General features: G+C 36.2%; 1 protein-coding gene and 1 long non-coding RNA gene across 5 annotated transcripts in view; one reads left to right on the forward strand and one right to left on the reverse strand.

Annotated features, from left to right (window-relative positions):
• Positions 1–13,409, forward strand: part of Zwilch (zwilch kinetochore protein) — a 32,538-nt gene extending 19,129 nt beyond the window's left edge. For all 4 annotated transcript variants that reach the window (XM_067119463.1, XM_067119465.1, XM_067119467.1 and 1 more), the window contains exons 7-15: positions 49–189; positions 525–705; positions 2,555–2,674; positions 4,196–4,299; positions 4,482–4,614; positions 4,791–4,963; positions 6,611–6,702; positions 8,231–8,346; positions 12,490–13,409. In XM_067119463.1, coding sequence (XP_066975564.1) covers positions 49–189; positions 525–705; positions 2,555–2,674; positions 4,196–4,299; positions 4,482–4,614; positions 4,791–4,963; positions 6,611–6,702; positions 8,231–8,346; positions 12,490–12,596 — 1,167 coding nt within the window. In that variant the 3' untranslated portion in view covers positions 12,597–13,409. The remainder of the gene's footprint in view (positions 1–48; positions 190–524; positions 706–2,554; positions 2,675–4,195; positions 4,300–4,481; positions 4,615–4,790; positions 4,964–6,610; positions 6,703–8,230; positions 8,347–12,489) is intronic.
• Positions 4,887–16,628, reverse strand: part of LOC136847666 (uncharacterized) — a 319,834-nt gene continuing 308,092 nt past the window's right edge. Inside the window, exon 3 of the long non-coding RNA XR_010855791.1 lies at positions 4,887–6,405. This is a non-coding gene — a long non-coding RNA (uncharacterized lncRNA). The remainder of the gene's footprint in view (positions 6,406–16,628) is intronic.

Genomic DNA, 16,628 nt, shown 5'->3' on the forward strand with positions numbered 1-16,628 from the left:
TGCTTGATAGTATGGTACCATCCATAATAGAGAACTTTTTAATTTCAGATTGCTAGCTCTGTAAAGGCAACATACGATGTGTTACGCTGTGATGATGAAACAGAAAATTCAAGTGTTCACATGACATGTAAATGGAGAGAAACACACACAATTCTTACACCTCCAGCTTTTGATGCCCATACAACAGTGGTGAATTCTTACATTTAGTGTCTTAATTTTTTTAAGTCAACTGAGTTTTGATGCCTTTGATTAAGGGATTGAATAGAAAAATCATAAAATAATTTTAATTTTTTTAATGTGTGTTGAAGCATTTCTTTAGTAAAACAGAATACCTTACTTGTGTAGTTTTTACACAGGAACTTTGTAAGACAAAGTTTGAATTTAATTTTTAACCTCATTCTCTAATTACTAGGAGTAAAGCCCAGTACAGTAAACTCACGCTTAGCTAGGCAAATGGGGAAGTACCCCGTCTGGATTTTTGACAGTTTTATGAGGGAAGTATAACTGTATTTTCTCAATTTCAGTCTGTAAAGGTGGTGTGTAGTGATCAGAGGAGTCCTGCATATCAGATGTTTCAAGAGTTAAGTGTTTTGCAAGGTTTTGTTAAAGGCCTTAAGTGCGGTGAAGTCTCATGGTGCATAAGAGAAGACTCCAGCTCAGTCGCTAAGGATTTAGAAGCATTTTTCACCACTATAAAGGAGAAAGGTAAAAGACAACTTGGTTTTTATTAACTCTAATCATGTTTTCTTGATATGCTTTGGTGAGAATACTAAATATATAGGGGAGATGTGTTGAGCTGGTTACTTTGTTTAACACTAAGTGTATTACAATTATAAAACCTATGTTTAGGGCATTTACTGTTTAAAGGAATTTACAACTTGTACCTTGATTATTCATAAAAAGGTCTAGAAAGATGGAGACATGATTGTTTGTTACTCAAGATTCTGTGGTACTTATCTTTTCCTCTGTGGTTATGATTTTTGTTCAGTTTGTCAGTGTTGGCAAGGGTACTTTAACCAGTCAACAGATTTTGAAGAAAAATGGTGAAAACATGCATTGGGTAAACATCTTCAAATGATTAAACCTCTGATGGGTATAAAATTCAGTCGTTATCAATCCTGAACTTATCATTTGGAAGGCATCATTCTATGAATGTTCCCAGCATAGTTCATCTTGAATCTGTTCATTTATTCATTATATTTATGTAATGATATTCATAGTTATGCCTTTGATAATTATCTTACTAAATATGAGTCTCAGCTGTTTAAATTACATCCTTTTAAACATGTTACTGTTTAAATTACATCCTTTTAAACAGGTTTGACCTTTTCAATCTGGCAACCTTGGGATCTGGCCATTGCCGAATTTCGAAGAGAACGCCTATGTAATTATGTGCTTTTCCACATACTTATTGCAGGTTTCTCAAAGGTAGAACCAAGCTTAATACAAGGCATAATACAACTATTAACCTGTGACGCGCTATGGCGATGTGCCTCAAGGGCCACCATAGCAGTTTCGAATCTTATTGCAAAACTATTATATTTTCACTTATCTATAAGTTAAAAAATATTTATTAAGATGATTAGCAGTGGCATAAGTATGATTATCGTTACATAAATATCAAGAACACATCAAACAAACCATCCAACTATTATATGTCATGGAAGCTGCCATTTTCATTTCAATGAGAATGCGTCAGTGACTATTAAATTGCCATGTCAAAAAAGTCTGAACAAATGTTACAGTATTAAAAAAAAAAGTTATAACCTCTTGGCTAAGTATGCATCATGATATATTTAATGTTTTTTGCGTTAAAAATGAGTTAAATTTAGTTGTTAAACATACGACCAAATATTAAAGATCCAGTAGTTATTTATTTGGCAATTATGAGATGAATCTCCCTCGATGTGGGACCACCTTGACCCGGTGAGTGGGGTCTTGAACCTCAGGAATCTGTTCCCTGGTTTGAGTCCAAGTGTCTCATGTTTTAGTATATATTTCTTTGGATTAATTTTTGTGGAATTTGCCACTTTTGCTAAATATGATCCTTAACAATTTCCTGTAGTTTTGCATTTAGTATTTTATAGCAGTTAATTGTCTCTCCTCTGTAAATGTATTAGCTTTAAGGCAGCTTCAAACAAAATGTTGATGGTTGTTGAGTGTGATTATCTTTTGAAGGTATTTACATATGTTTACAGTTTTTTATAGTTTTATACAGGCCTTTGCAGTGTGTATGATTTAATGTAAAAGAACTGTATTTTAATGAGACCAAGAAGTTACATTTTGAGACTCGTTGAGTTCACTTGAAGGATTTGTGTGTACATGAAGATTGAAAATGGGAGTATCATAAAGATAAAGAAGTTGTACAGCTAGGTAAGGCAGAGGTAAAAATGAGATGGATAAAAAAGCAAAAGTCTGAAAGCAATAATACAGTAGAAGCTGAAGGAATGCTACAAAAACCTTATTACCACCAAAGCATACCATGTAAGAAACACTGTTGGCAGTATCCCTAACACAGGCTTGCTAGCAATCTAACAGTCTTATTATTCTGCAGCACAACGTCAGAAGAAAGTGGAAGAAGGCACACCAAATTCTGATACAATGGTTGAAGACAAGTTTTACAGTCGTCGGCAAAATATGGACTTCACCGATCTCCTTTGGACTGTGTTAATGAGTAAGACTTTACATTTCATGTACAAGACAGTTCATGATGTAAAAGACAGTTCATGATGTAAACAGATAAATTACTACATCCCCTGTGGGGGGGGTAGCGCCATCAGTGCACCTCATGCAGAGCACTGTAGGCATTACTTGAGGTTCTTTGCAACGTGCTTTCAGCCCCTAGTTGCAACCCCTTTCGTTCCTTTTACTGTTCCTCCTTTCATATTCTCTTCCATATTACTTTCCACCCTCTCCTAACAATTGATTCATAATGCAACTGCAAGGTTTTCCTCCTGTTACACCTTTCAAACCCTTTACTGTCAATTTCTGTTACAGCGCTAAATGACCTCATAGGTCCCAGTGCTTTGATTCAATTCAAATTACTACTTCAGCATTCTGAAGGTTTAAACTTGTGAATACCTTTTGTAGTAATGTGATGTGCATGAAGATTCAAAGTTGTATTTCACTCAAAGTAGTCACACACAAGGTAGGCGATCATTTGTTCAAGAATACTGTACAGTTAACCCCCCATACTCTCATTCTTATGATTCGCAGGATTTTCTGTGGAACGTATCTATAAATTATTCGCAGAAAATTCGGCAATTCATGACTTTTTTGTCAGGAAATATTCACTGATTAGTGTATTTTTATGTTATTTTCATGACTAAATACATTTTTTATGATAAAATTACCCACTAATTTTCAAATATAATAATAATAATAATAATGATAATAATAATAATAATAATAATAATATAATATTTTCCATGCATTTGTGTAGTAAATTTTTTAACATTTTAAACAAACAAATAGTGATTCCCAGTCTCTTTTATCCTCTGCTTGAGAAAGAAGGGGGGGAGGGTAAATGTCAATTTACTTGAGAGTTTGACATATTGGTGGGAGGGGAAGGAGTGTTGCCCTCAGAAGCTCAAAAGATTTCAATCTTTTGATGTCATCAAGCCGTTATTCTCTCTCTCTCTCTCTCTCTCTCAGGAAAAGATACTGTTTGTGTGTGTGTGTTCATGGTGTTTTAAAAATGTGTAGTAAGGTATTGCATCTTTGGAAGACAAAAAACAAACAAAATTTGTTGTTGTCTGAGAAAGTAGAGATAAACTCACCTCTCTCTCTCTCTCTTTCTTTCTATCTTTTGCCCCAGCCAGCCTTGTTGAATATAAGTCAAAGTGGTAACTCTCTTTCTCTCTGCTTTGGCTGGAAGGCTTAGAAGTAGTATGTATATATTTTTAAGAGTACTAATGTTTAAGGTGACTTTGAAATTATATTCATAATATAATTTCAAAGGTTAATACAGTAATAGGATAATAATTTAAGGTATATATGATGTAGGATGATACTTTAAGTACACATTTGGTATTTGAACTTTCAAGATGGGAAGTTATAAGCCTTTTTAGAGGGGGGGGGGATAGCAAGAATTCGCGGATTTTAACTATTTGCAGGTGGGCCTGGAACTCATCCCCCCCCCCCCAAGGATACGGGGGTTACTGTATATAAATAATGTGTTTGTTTTTAAATGCAGAATGTGAGTCATACAGCGAGCTAGAATCAAGCCTCAGATTAGTTTTTGAGGCCATTGCTTCAGGACACATACGACCCCAGATACATGTTCGGACTAAAACAAAGGTATGAGTTTCAGGTTTGTTGTGCTTTCACTTTCATCATGTATTCATAGTAAATCCTTTATTTTGTAGCCTTCCCACGTGATTTAAAATGCATCAAGAGAAATTTTGATTGCTTTTGAATAGTGTTAAAATGGGCATTTGAAAATATTGTACTTTCAAATTAATCTAAGTGCACTTTTGCAGATTGGAATTGCAGCCCTTGGTCTCATGCGAGGTCAGTCAGGGGAGCCTGATTTGAGTGGGCTTACTCCTATTGAAATGCTTGTTGACATTGGCATGGAGAAGATCAAACGAGACTATATAAATATATTCCAAGGTATGACTATATACAGTAAATACTTTCAGAGATATTAATGACACAATTTCTTTTCCTGTTTAGAAAGTCACTCAATTAGAATTAATTAATATCATTATTAATATAAGGTTTTTTAGGATCCTCATAAATAAGTACTGTAGAATGTTGGAATACTTCATGTGGTGTTTTTTTTCCAGGTGGTGATTTAGTGCTAGGAGACGAGTTTTCCTGGTTTGTCATGAATGAGGACCAAAGCCTGGAAAAGACAATGAGTCTGTTAGAAAAACTTCATATTGGGTTTCAGGTTGTTCTTTTATTGCATACATATCTCAACTTGCCTCAAGCAGTCTTGAAGCAATTTGCATCACAGGTCAGTGTTATTTTTTTAATATGGAAAATTTAAGTGATTAGTACTACTGAAAGCATTTATATCCAGATCCCATAACTTGAGAGAAATGACCTTTATAAACATATAGTTGACTTGAAACATTTGACCAAAGGACCAGTTTTGGCACTGGGCTTTACTTGACTAACCTTGTGTGGCTTCATTTTATACCCTTCTGAAAAATGAGGGTATTGCGCCACCCTCTTTAGTCGTGAAATATGGCATGGCAGTCTAGTTGCACTACTTTGTCATTTTGATAATGAAATATGCTGGACATTATTCTTGTTATTAGAGATAATGGAGGTGCTGATTAATCATGCCAAGGTGCCATTACTATCAACAGTTGTAACTTAGGCATCACCATTAAAGTTTTTACAACCAGTTTACCCTAGACTGGGTTAGATATAAAATGAGTTCTCTCTACTCTCTTCTCTTCTCTGCATCTTCTGGCTGAATTCTTTTCAGTGATCCCACTTTTCATGTTTTGGACCTTCCCACCAGTATTGTTCTTGTTACTTCAATATCTAATGTCTCTGAATAACTGTTCCTCATTCATTTTCATCACATGTTTTGAGCCTTCTCAATCTTTAAGTTGTCAGTTTAGTAATGTCTGCTGCCATCACTATCTGTCTTTGCCAAATTTTAATCCCTGGTCTGAACTATAATAATAGTTGTAGGGTGTTTCTAATGTTACTAACATTTTCCATTGCTATCCTGTCCTCCAGTTATTGTGGAAAAGTAATTGCCACTTTTTGTGCACTGGGCTGTCTTTGTATAATAACTGCAATACCTTGGCCTTAATTGCATCATGAGTCCTGCCTCAGCCACCAATTATGTTATTCTGTAGGCACATGGCTCTCCATATCTCAGAGTTCATCTTGCTGGTCTTTTGGTGGATATTCATCATTGGTTTAATGTTCATTTTGCTTATACAGTACCTCTTGGAGTGGTCACAAGTGATGAAATGCACTACAGCACAGGAACTTAAAATTCAAGAAATGGGTTTAGAACCTATGTGAAACCCTTGTAGATCCTCTGGTTATGTGGTACAACTATGAGTTAAAGGTGAAATCTTAGTTTTCCTACAACTTGCACTTAAGTGACTAACCCCATTCATTTACAAGAGATATTCCATATCATGTACAAGTGAAAATATTTCATTTGGCTGGGCTGTCTTTTTCTTTAGTCATGATCCTGGAAGAAACCTTGGCCAAATACAAAAATTTTGTGTATATAGTGGCTGCTCAGGTGAAAAAGGAAAGGGCAAGAGAGGGATTTTACTTTCCTGTACAACTAGCTGTGATGGTGCTCCACTACTGTTCATTCACTGTATTTAGATCTTGACAACCATTTCACTTTCCATCCACAACAACTCTTGATATTTATTGGTAGTGGGATGGCATTAGTTTGTTTTTCATACAGCTGACCTGGAAATTATAATTTTGGATTATAACAATAATTTACCTCAGTTCTTAACATGGCATTGTATTTCAAATGTTGCTATAAAATCAATGAACTCCTGAGTTATGCACTTTAATTCTGGCTGTAACCATAGTATTTAAATTATAATTTTTTTTTTTGCTAAGATACTATTTGAAATTCATTCTTCTTAATTCATTTTGTATTTTGAAGGTTTTGAAGGAGCTCAAAAAGCAAAATTTTGCTTCACCCTACTCTTTCAACTCCACTGTAGAAACAGGGAAAGTTCGCCAATTCCTTAACAGGTTAGTATGTTTTCTTGAGTAACTATGATCAAGAAATACTGTACCTTGCATGAATGTCATTTAAAATTTTAGTTTATAGAGCAATACCAGTTTATATATTTTTTATTTTGAAAATTGTACAACTGACTATTTGACTATCAGATGTTTATTAATTTCCTAGCACTATCAGTAATAAGGAACATTTTAACAATGCTTATTAACCTGTACATTTATTTCCCAAGTGTACTCGTGAATCAAGACCATTTGCTTTTTTACTGTCACGAGAACAGTCGTTCACTACCCTACAATATCCTTGCTTGCTTTCTTGATTTCAGTTTTACTCATTCTTCAATGCATTCCCATTTTCTATCCTTCCTCTACCATTAATGAGCATTTAGTGTACATTTTCCTTAGTAGATGGTGCTGTGTCTTGTTTACTTATGTGACAGAGCTTTAGGTGTCAAATGCTTGAGTGCTCACCAAAATTCATTCTCATTTTTGCTGTTTCATAACCATCCAAAATCACAATAAATGACTAACAGTCTAGTACTGTTTTGATAATTATAGAGACCTAATGAATTTCATGAGACGAAAATAACAGCAAATATTTGTCCTTAGATTATAGGAAGTTCAGAAGTTAACTCGAAAATTAACTTAGAATGTGAATGTGTCATATTTCAGAGTATAATAACTTCCAAAATACTGATAATTTTTCAAAAACAAAAATTATGCACCGCTTATTATTATGTATGAAACATAAAAAATGAATAAAAATGCCTGCTTATTTTTTTGTCATATTTGCAGAAAACTAAAAAGGAAAGGGTTATGGAACACAAGCATATGGTATGCCTGTGGTTTACTTTAGCATTGGATTATTATAGTTAAAAAAAAAAAAAGTGCTATATACTATTTTGTAGCAATTGCTTAAGTTTTCATTGAATGCCAATGCCTATGTGATCCACTACTTTGAGACTTTTCCCATTTCCTGTCTCATATCTTTCTTGAAGATCAGAAAACATATAAGAAATTGGAAAAGTGTTTTTTTAAAGCAGTGTATATCAGTGTACTGAATGCTAAAGCACTCTTTCATCCACTACGTCAAGACAACATTTATCCAGCTTCCTATATCTTTCAACAGTGGCAGCCACTTGTGCATTCTTTAGTGGAAGTCACTTGTGCATTCAGTAGTAGAAGCTACTTATGCATTGGTATTCAATGAAAATTGCCTAAGAGAAAGACTTTGCCCAAAAGGTTAAGTGGGCAGTTTTTGAAGATATTGTACACTTGGTCACCATAAAATACACTACAAGAGTATCTGTGAATGATAAAGGAAATAATTAATAAATGAACAAGTAAAGAGTATGTGAGTTGTAAATATTTTATTATTTCACAGGTACCACTTACAATTTACCTCCTGTATCTTTTGAAGATTTGTAGGCCCAGACATTAAATTTAATACTGTATTTTATTTTTAGGATAGATTTTGGCTAGAGAATAGAAACCTAAACTTGTTTTACAGCAATTTATGTATTTTATTTTCTGCACACAGCATTTCACCTACCACTTGGGAAGTTTCACTTAAGAGTAACCTCAAGAAATACTCAAAGTCCTTGATTGTCAATTTTTCAAAGGAACCGCTCATCAAGTTTGAAAGTAACACCTCTGGTAAGAATAAATTTTCCATTTCAATGTAAATTTGAGTCACTTGTAAGCAAGCTAAGTAGAACATACATGACACTTTACTATGATTATATAGCTTGCAGTTAGTAGTGCTACTGATAAGTTATGATTGCATACATTTTTTGTTTCTCTGGAAACTATGGTTAAAATATGTTTTTTTTCAGGAAACAATAGTTACCTCTTACAAAGCCTGAATGCATCATCATCTTTTAGTCACTCTAGTATGTCACTCTCAGGAACATTTGTGCAAAGTTGTCGACACCATAACCTTGGAAGTTGATCCCCCTTTAGGATATGGTTCCATGCATGCTCCAGGATCTGCAAAGTGACATCTTTCCATGCATCTGCAAAGCTGTAGTTGGCAGACTTCAGTTATTACTCTCAAAGATGCTCCAGAGTCCATTCCCTCCCTATGTATCCAAACCTTGCTCCTCTCCTTGAACACCAACATCACCTCCTCAAAGAGCTTCATCCAGTATAGCTGTTTTGTTGCAACAATAATACCTTGATCCATTGGTTTTATGAGTACAGTTGTATTAGGAGGCAAAAACAACCTTTGTCACCAACCACCTGGTCTCTGGTAGGATGTGCAGGCACACTGTCGATGAAAACCAAAGCTTTCACCTGATTTTTAGTAATGCCAAAGCCCTGTGCCTGATGATGAATAACCTACTTACAAAAGTGATTATGGAACCTATCACAGACCATCTTGGCAGTGAACCAAGCCTTCATCAAGTAATACCAAATAACTGGATGACTGTCCATCGACCCATGCGGGTCATGGGGTTGCTTTGCACTTTCAACTACCACAGGTTTGCACAGTGGCTACCAGAAATATTTGTACATAATAAAGCAGACACATTTTTACAAAGCTCTCTACTATGTAAATTCTTTTCATTTTCATCAGCCAAGGTGTTAGTGGGCAAAGAGCAGTAGAACAGACCAGTTTTGTCAGCGTTGTTGTTTCAAGGCCTTCCTTTTTCATCATCTTTAAATGTCTGCTAAAATTCCTCTGTTCCCCCTTGGAAGCATCCAAGGCTATGCCATTAATCTTGTTGGATAGCCCATGTCAAGTTTTGAATCAAAATAGCCAACTCTCACTGGACAGCCCAAGTCAGATTTTGAACCAAAACAGCCAACCCTCAAGCACCTTACAGTTGAGACCCCAAGCAGAACTGCAAACTTTGTGGTAGCAGCCTACAACTCAGCACCATGCACATGTTCAATCTTGTCATGGTGGGACTTGGCCATGACCTTGGGACCTCACTCCTGCGAGTCTTTTTTCCCAAGCTTGTCCATTGTGCTCGATGTCTTGCAAGGTAGACCGGGCTGTGGTGTTACTCATGATATGGGTCATGGATCAGCTGACCTTGATCCTTTTGATGATATCGAGCTGCTTCTCAAATGTCATCACCTTCCTGACCCTCTTAGGTGGTGGGGCCTTGCACAGAATACATAGCCAAAATAGTCTCTGCTATATTAGAGGAACACCCACAAAAGCCACAAAGTCAATGGAAAGCATTGTGACACAAGGCAGACAGCAACTGTTAAATACATGGTTACCAAGAAATGACATGCAACTGGAGAAAGTAGCAGTGTGTGCCTTGCAGCAAGGGTGTTGGTATCGTTGCAGGTAGCTGAAGAGAGAAGGAAACTTCTATGATGCCGTATGATGTTGTTGCTTAGGTGCCAATAACAGCCATGAAAGCTCCCAAAGCTTCGTCCTCAAGCCTCTGGACAACCAGCTCCCTTTGCAGAGAAAAGTATCTCGTTCAAGTACTTACTTAGCTTAGTGTTAAGTCTGGGCTATAAATGTAAAGTGACTGGTCTCTCCCTAATATTTTTATTTTCCCTAGCAGAGCAGCAACTAAGGCTGACCTCCTGCTGGGTCAGACTGAGATACAGGTAATCACACAGTGAGTTTCTAGTCTTTAAGTTGTATCTTCCTCCACTATTCCCTTAAATGGGTTGGGCAGGGGGTAGAGCTATATTCTGAACCCCTCATTTCATGTTATAGCCTAATAGGGATACTACATGGTTCCCTGATTCTTCCTTACTTGAGTGCAGAGCTCTGCTCCTTCCCTTGGGTCAGGGTTCCTCCGCAGTGACATCCCAATGCCAGAGTCTTTGACCCTCAGCTTGCTTTGGTGACTGGGGTCATGGCATTTCCAGGTGGTTTCTTCAACATCCAGTCTGTTGAAAGAGATGGCCTCCCACCGAATGAGTGAGTCTGCTCCATAAAAAAGGAATGGTTTGTATTTCCTCAGGAACAAATGACAAATTTTAAAAAGAATTTGTATTTTTCCTAGACATTCATCAAACCATTGCCTTTTATCTTAGGGCCCGACTGCTCATCATATCCACCTGTCAGCTACCTTGTTTACAATTTCAGTGACCATAGTTCATGCTGAGAGATAACTCCTATATCAAAGGCTCTGGTATTTATACCTTGGAAAAGTATAAATTTAAAAATCTATCTTTTATTTTTTTCCAATGTAAATTTAGTGTTCCTCTGCAGCCTTTTATTATAACATGATTCTGGAATTCTTACCAGAACCAAGCCAGTGAATCATGGCATATGGAGAGAGAGGGAGCCTTGTTTAATTGTGAAATGACCACACACGCTTCAGTGAGGGGCTAGATGTGGGAGAAACTCCCAATTATCCTAGTATTCCTCTTCCATCTGAGTGGTCAGGCACTGCAAATTGGAAATGCAGGTAACTTTTCTTTTGTCCAACTGTCAAGAGGAGGAATGAGTGGTTGCTGTGGAGCAGCTTATTTGATGAATGATGTTAAGAGAACTGTACTTTACTGGAAACCAAGGTCTGTCATTTTCTTCATGATTAAGCCCATTCTTCATATTTCTTTTTGTCTGCCTGCCCCATTGACCCAAGCTTCAAAAAAAAAATTCCTTCAATGTGGGAGAGGGATAGGTAGGCTTATTACTACCAAGGCTAGGCAAATTTCTAGTGCTCTATAACTTTCCAGGGCATTAAGAGTCCTAAAAAATTTCCTCTAAGGACATTTAAGACCACTAGGCAAGCTGTTGCCAGGAAGAAGATGCAGAATGCAATCACTACAAATATGGCAAACATGGCCAACTCAAGCACTGTTGTCACATGTGTGAAAAGGGTGAATGAAAGACCTTCCAGCCTTGAGTCCTTTTATACTCCATCACTGTGTCAACAGGCACCATTCTGGCCAAGACCAACTATGAGAGAATTCTTTGATATTGGTTGGCCTGTCTTATGAAGCCCCTGGCAGGACCATGATTTAATTTAATAACTCCAAAAATAGATTTTTCCAACATCAAAACTTGTTTTTTTTTCCATGCTTTGCTTTTTTTTATATAAAATATATATACAATGTATACAATGCATGCATATTAAGATGATCAGCACCCCCAGGCTGTCTCTGAAACTTCTCAGAAGTTGCTAGAGATTTGTAAGACAGATTCTTCCTCCATATTGGAGAGAATGGACTTTGTTGTAACAACATACTACAGTTAAGAGTAAAGCCCTTGAAAGTTACCTTTAGTTTTGAGATTTGAGGCTCTGATATCTGGAGCTACTCATTGTTCCTGTACTCGAGTTGTTTGCCTTATTGTATGAACACTTACGAACCGCAGAATGCATTCAGGCACAGTTTGTAAATTGGAAGTTGTTCTCTTGATGGGACTTTGCTTCAAGTCCAACAAGAGAATGGTTTTTTTAATCACTCCTGAATGTTCATATGAAAAATTTGTGACTGTATTTGTGCATTATTCTATTCTAGTGTTTCTTGAATTGCAAGCTAGTACTTTGAATTACTGTTTCCTATGATTTTAGATTGCATGTTTTTAACATCTGAACAAATTGCTAGCAGTTTTTACTTATAAAGTATTTCATCATTCCCATTTTGAATGGTTTACTTTGCTTATCAGAAGATAAGTAAAGTCAGAAGGTAGTAAACTTATCAGCAGATACAAGAGTGTAATGGTTTGATGTTAGACAGGTTTTGTATAAATTAATGCATAATAACTTTCATTCATTATTTTTCAATTTCCTTTTATGTATTTCTAATTGCTGAACAATTGAAAATGTGGATTGAATACAGTGTATGTAGTACAAGGAAATTTATATCTTTCAGATTTTGAAGAAGTGCTTGATGATGGTGACAAAGATGATAGCGAGGAAAGAGAAGATAGTTATTTTTGTTGCTTTTTCAAGACTGTGAAGGATCAAACACTCTTGTAATTTACTTTGTTATACTGTTCTAAACATAGAAGTTGTCCTGTATCCAAGAAATTTTTAATATTTGTAAGTTGCCAAAAAATGGGAAGTGGATTAACATTTGTAGGCAACTAAAAGGAAGGGAGTAGATGCTGTATTCATTCAGGCATGATGAAGTTCAAACCAATGTCTAGAAAATATAAAAATAATCTTTGTAACCTGATTGCATTTCCTTTTTTTTAAAGTTTTATATACTGTTATGCTGTAATTGACCTTCCTTACCCATGATCTTATTCTTTTCCCCATATTTACTCTGCAAGCTAAAGTTCAAACTCTCACTTTACAATTATTATGGTTTTTTGTTAACTGTGGTTGTCAACACAAAATACTGTTTACTTCTCATTAAAGGGACTATTAACCCTCTCACGCTTACGGGGGTTCCTATAGTGCTACCCGGTACGTGACTTATGCCATGGAGGGAAAAGTGGGGCTTGCACGGAAAAGATTCTTTGTAAAAATCGATATGTTCAAACTATAACCGATATACACTTCTGGTTTGTTTTATGATGTTGGCAAATGACTGAATTTTTTCCTAAAGCAATCAGAAAATCTTTGCAAGGCTTAGAAATAATAAAAAAGATGTGATGAACATGAAATTTTTAAGGAAAATCATAGATAATTTTTTGAAATAATCATGAAAAATTTAATAATTAGGTTTGGGGAGTTTATTTTATATGTAAATTGTGTGGAAATGTTTGAACTTTCACGTGGAAGCAATCATTTTGCTATAAATGTGTTTCCTAATTAGCTGTTACCGATTAAAAATGCTAATTTTTTACGGAGTGCAATTTTCAGATTTTCCAACCTATTTATGTTGATGTTTCGTATCATACCTAAGTAGGGAATAAAGATAGAAAAAAAATAAAGGTGGCATTAGAAAGCTGAATAAATTTCCAATAAAATGTACAAAAGAAAGATATATGTATTGTTAGAATAAAATTGAGCAATTGTCGTTAGATTTCAGACAATCTTTTTTTTTTTTTTTCAAAGAAAATATACGGCAACGATTGTTATATGGAAATGTTGATATTTTTACATTTTGGTGTTCAGCACAATAAAGTACAAAGAATGGCCGTGCGAATGATATATAATACATGCACATTGAAGTTATTTACAGATGCACAAACAGGCGTACAAAAAATTATTTACGCATGTATAAATTCCGGCTGAACTATGGCGTTCAACGTGTATTTATATACACTGATATTTTTCGTAATTACTTTGTAATAAATAATGCTAGAAAAAAAGTGAAAACTGCATTTTCTTGTAGGTCCAAGATCTGCCCACACAATGGCGCAGTCCTCGTGTTCTTCGGATGACTTTTTTTTTTTTTATTATTATTTCTCCCGAAAATAACTTATGGATGACACAGAAATCGCGTCATCGGAGCACTTACGGCAAAAAATTTATTGACGCGGTTTCACGTCCTCGGATCACCAGAGGGTTAATATATTTTAGAGTCTTAGCTATATTATCACTGACCATTAATAAATCTCGCAACACATTACAGTTATATATCACTATATATTTTTCAGTTGTAAATATGACTAAAATAATAGTTTTCATGATAAAATTCATTATTTTGACTCCTACTATTAAAGTTAGCTTTATCTTCGCACCGTTTGTTGCAATCGGCATTTAAAAAAAACAAAATATACTTGGCTGTCGCTAGGACTGTCTTTATTTCCACCTGTTTCCCACCAGATGGTGCTGAAATGTTTACATTGTTATATTTCTTCATGACCACCCCCTAAGATGTGGGGAGGCTGGGTGGGTTCTCACTTTAACAGTAGGTAAGTATGTAAAGTCACCAAAGAAAACAATAAGACTTAATTAATGGTGGCGATGAAACACTATCCTGGCGCCGATGTGGTGACTTTACAATAATTAATTTTATCATGAAAATTACCATTAGTTGGAATGAATCTTGCCTACTGTTAAAGTTAGCTGACTACCACATTGAATGAGGATGGTGGGTTAGTGTTGCCAGAGAAACAGAGTTCAGCCAAGTGACTATAAAGCTTTTTAATGGGGAGAAAAAGCTTCTCAACATTCCTGCCTGATGTGTGATCCTTATTGGCAAGAAGTACATAGGAGTGTTTGGCTTTCTGACACCACAGATAAATTCTTAACTTCTCCTCTTACAGGTTTATGTCTGTCCAGGTAAATCCTTGAGTTCTACTGGACATAAGACAGCCATTATTCCATTGCTACCTAAGCAGATAAATTAGGCACTGTCACGAATGTGGGAAGGACTTTCAATTCTAAGTCTTTTCTCTAAGCAATGAAGGAAAAGAAAGAGGTTGCCACTAGAGCAAAGCCAAACAAGATAGGGCTTGAAGCTCACTAATATAACTACCTAATAGGTCTGATCTGGACATTAGGATAACCACTTCTTCATTGCCCACCAAAGCAGTTAAATTTGGCACTCTAACCAAAACTGGGAAGGGCTTACTCCACTACATCTTTTCTCTAAGTAAAGAAAGAAAAGAGCAGTGTTGCCACTAGGACAAAGCCCCCAACAAGAAAGGGCTTGAAGTCACTAGTACACTTTGCTGCAAAAAGCGCTAAAAGAAGTGTCTTCAAAGAAAGTGATGCCCGATCAATGGGCTTAACTGAGGTTTGTCAACATCTGAAGGCTTATGCCTAAATATTATCATAAATCTTGATTAGAGGAAGAAATTCCCCCCAAAAAAAGATTGAAAACCTTTTCAAACTTTAAATCATGAGCAATATTCCAGTCAGCATGACGTAAAACTGAAAGCAGTGTAAAGTAGGATCCTTGATTGCTGTGACAGCAACTGTTCTGCATATCTGAGACACTGGTAGAGCTTAAATCAAGATACCTAGTGGAACGGGTGCTGGATATCACTCAAGACAAGCACCGAGATAAAGAAATAACCACTGTTATTGAAACACAAGTCTAACAGTGGAGGGCCTTCTAGATTTAAGGATTGCTTCCTTGGCCATTCTAGAAATGCCCTTAGTAACAGGCAACTGACAATCTCCACGCAGTGAAGTATGTGGAGGTTTGAAGGAATCTTCTCAAATACGACTGTCTGAAAAGATCCTTCCTGAATGTAAGAAGACAAAGAACATCTTCCACCAGGAAAGAAGTTAGAAGAACCATTTCCTTTGGGGCCAAGGATGTTTTAACAAAATCATCCTTGTGAAATACTCGAGAAGTTCACAACTCGTTGAGTATTTCCTCAAAAACAGCCAACAGAGGAAAAGCCTCAAGGTCCAGATTCGACCATTCTATAAGGAAGGTTTCAACTGCCCATGCCTGAGGATCCTTGCATGGAGGGCAGTACACTGGTAGTTCCACAACTGGCAAACTTGAAGAAGAGGAGACTATCTGACTGGAGACCCTGCCCTAGGACAAAACGAGGAAAGGAATGATGTTGCTGAACTCTGTCCAAAGGATAAGGTAGTTTCTTTGCTAGCCTTATCAAATTTCTTGATTTGCCTCCTTGTTGTCTTATGTAAGAATTGAGACTTGGATAAGACTATTCTAAACTGCCAAGAGGTGTAGGATGTTTATACTTCCACTTCCTGACATCAAATGTTACTCAGAATGGCCCCTCAATCTACCTCCGAGACATCTGACGACAGTGCAAAGGTTCTTTTCAGGCCTGCAGGCCAACCCATATAGTTCCTAACAGTGGCAGAATACTGTTAACCTTCTGTTTGTATGAAAAAACTTCTAACGAGATAGCTGACCCTCATCTCCAGATAAACAACTGAGTCATAAAAACAGTCACCAGTGAATAAAATGTCCACTCCTAAGGTTAAGCATAAAACGTAATTCTCATCATGAAAAACATGTTGGTGAGAAACGAACTAGTTGTACCAACATGGGAGAACTACAGTACTCTGATACCAAGAGGATAAATCCATACTGCTAAGACTTCAACTCACAGGAGAATACTTTACTGTTTTTCTGCCTTTTAACATCCCATTCCATCCCTGTGGTATCTTCCTAACTAAATGCGT

This window comes from Macrobrachium rosenbergii, chromosome 17, assembly GCF_040412425.1.
Source record: "Macrobrachium rosenbergii isolate ZJJX-2024 chromosome 17, ASM4041242v1, whole genome shotgun sequence".
Lineage (NCBI taxonomy): Eukaryota > Metazoa > Arthropoda > Malacostraca > Decapoda > Palaemonidae > Macrobrachium > Macrobrachium rosenbergii.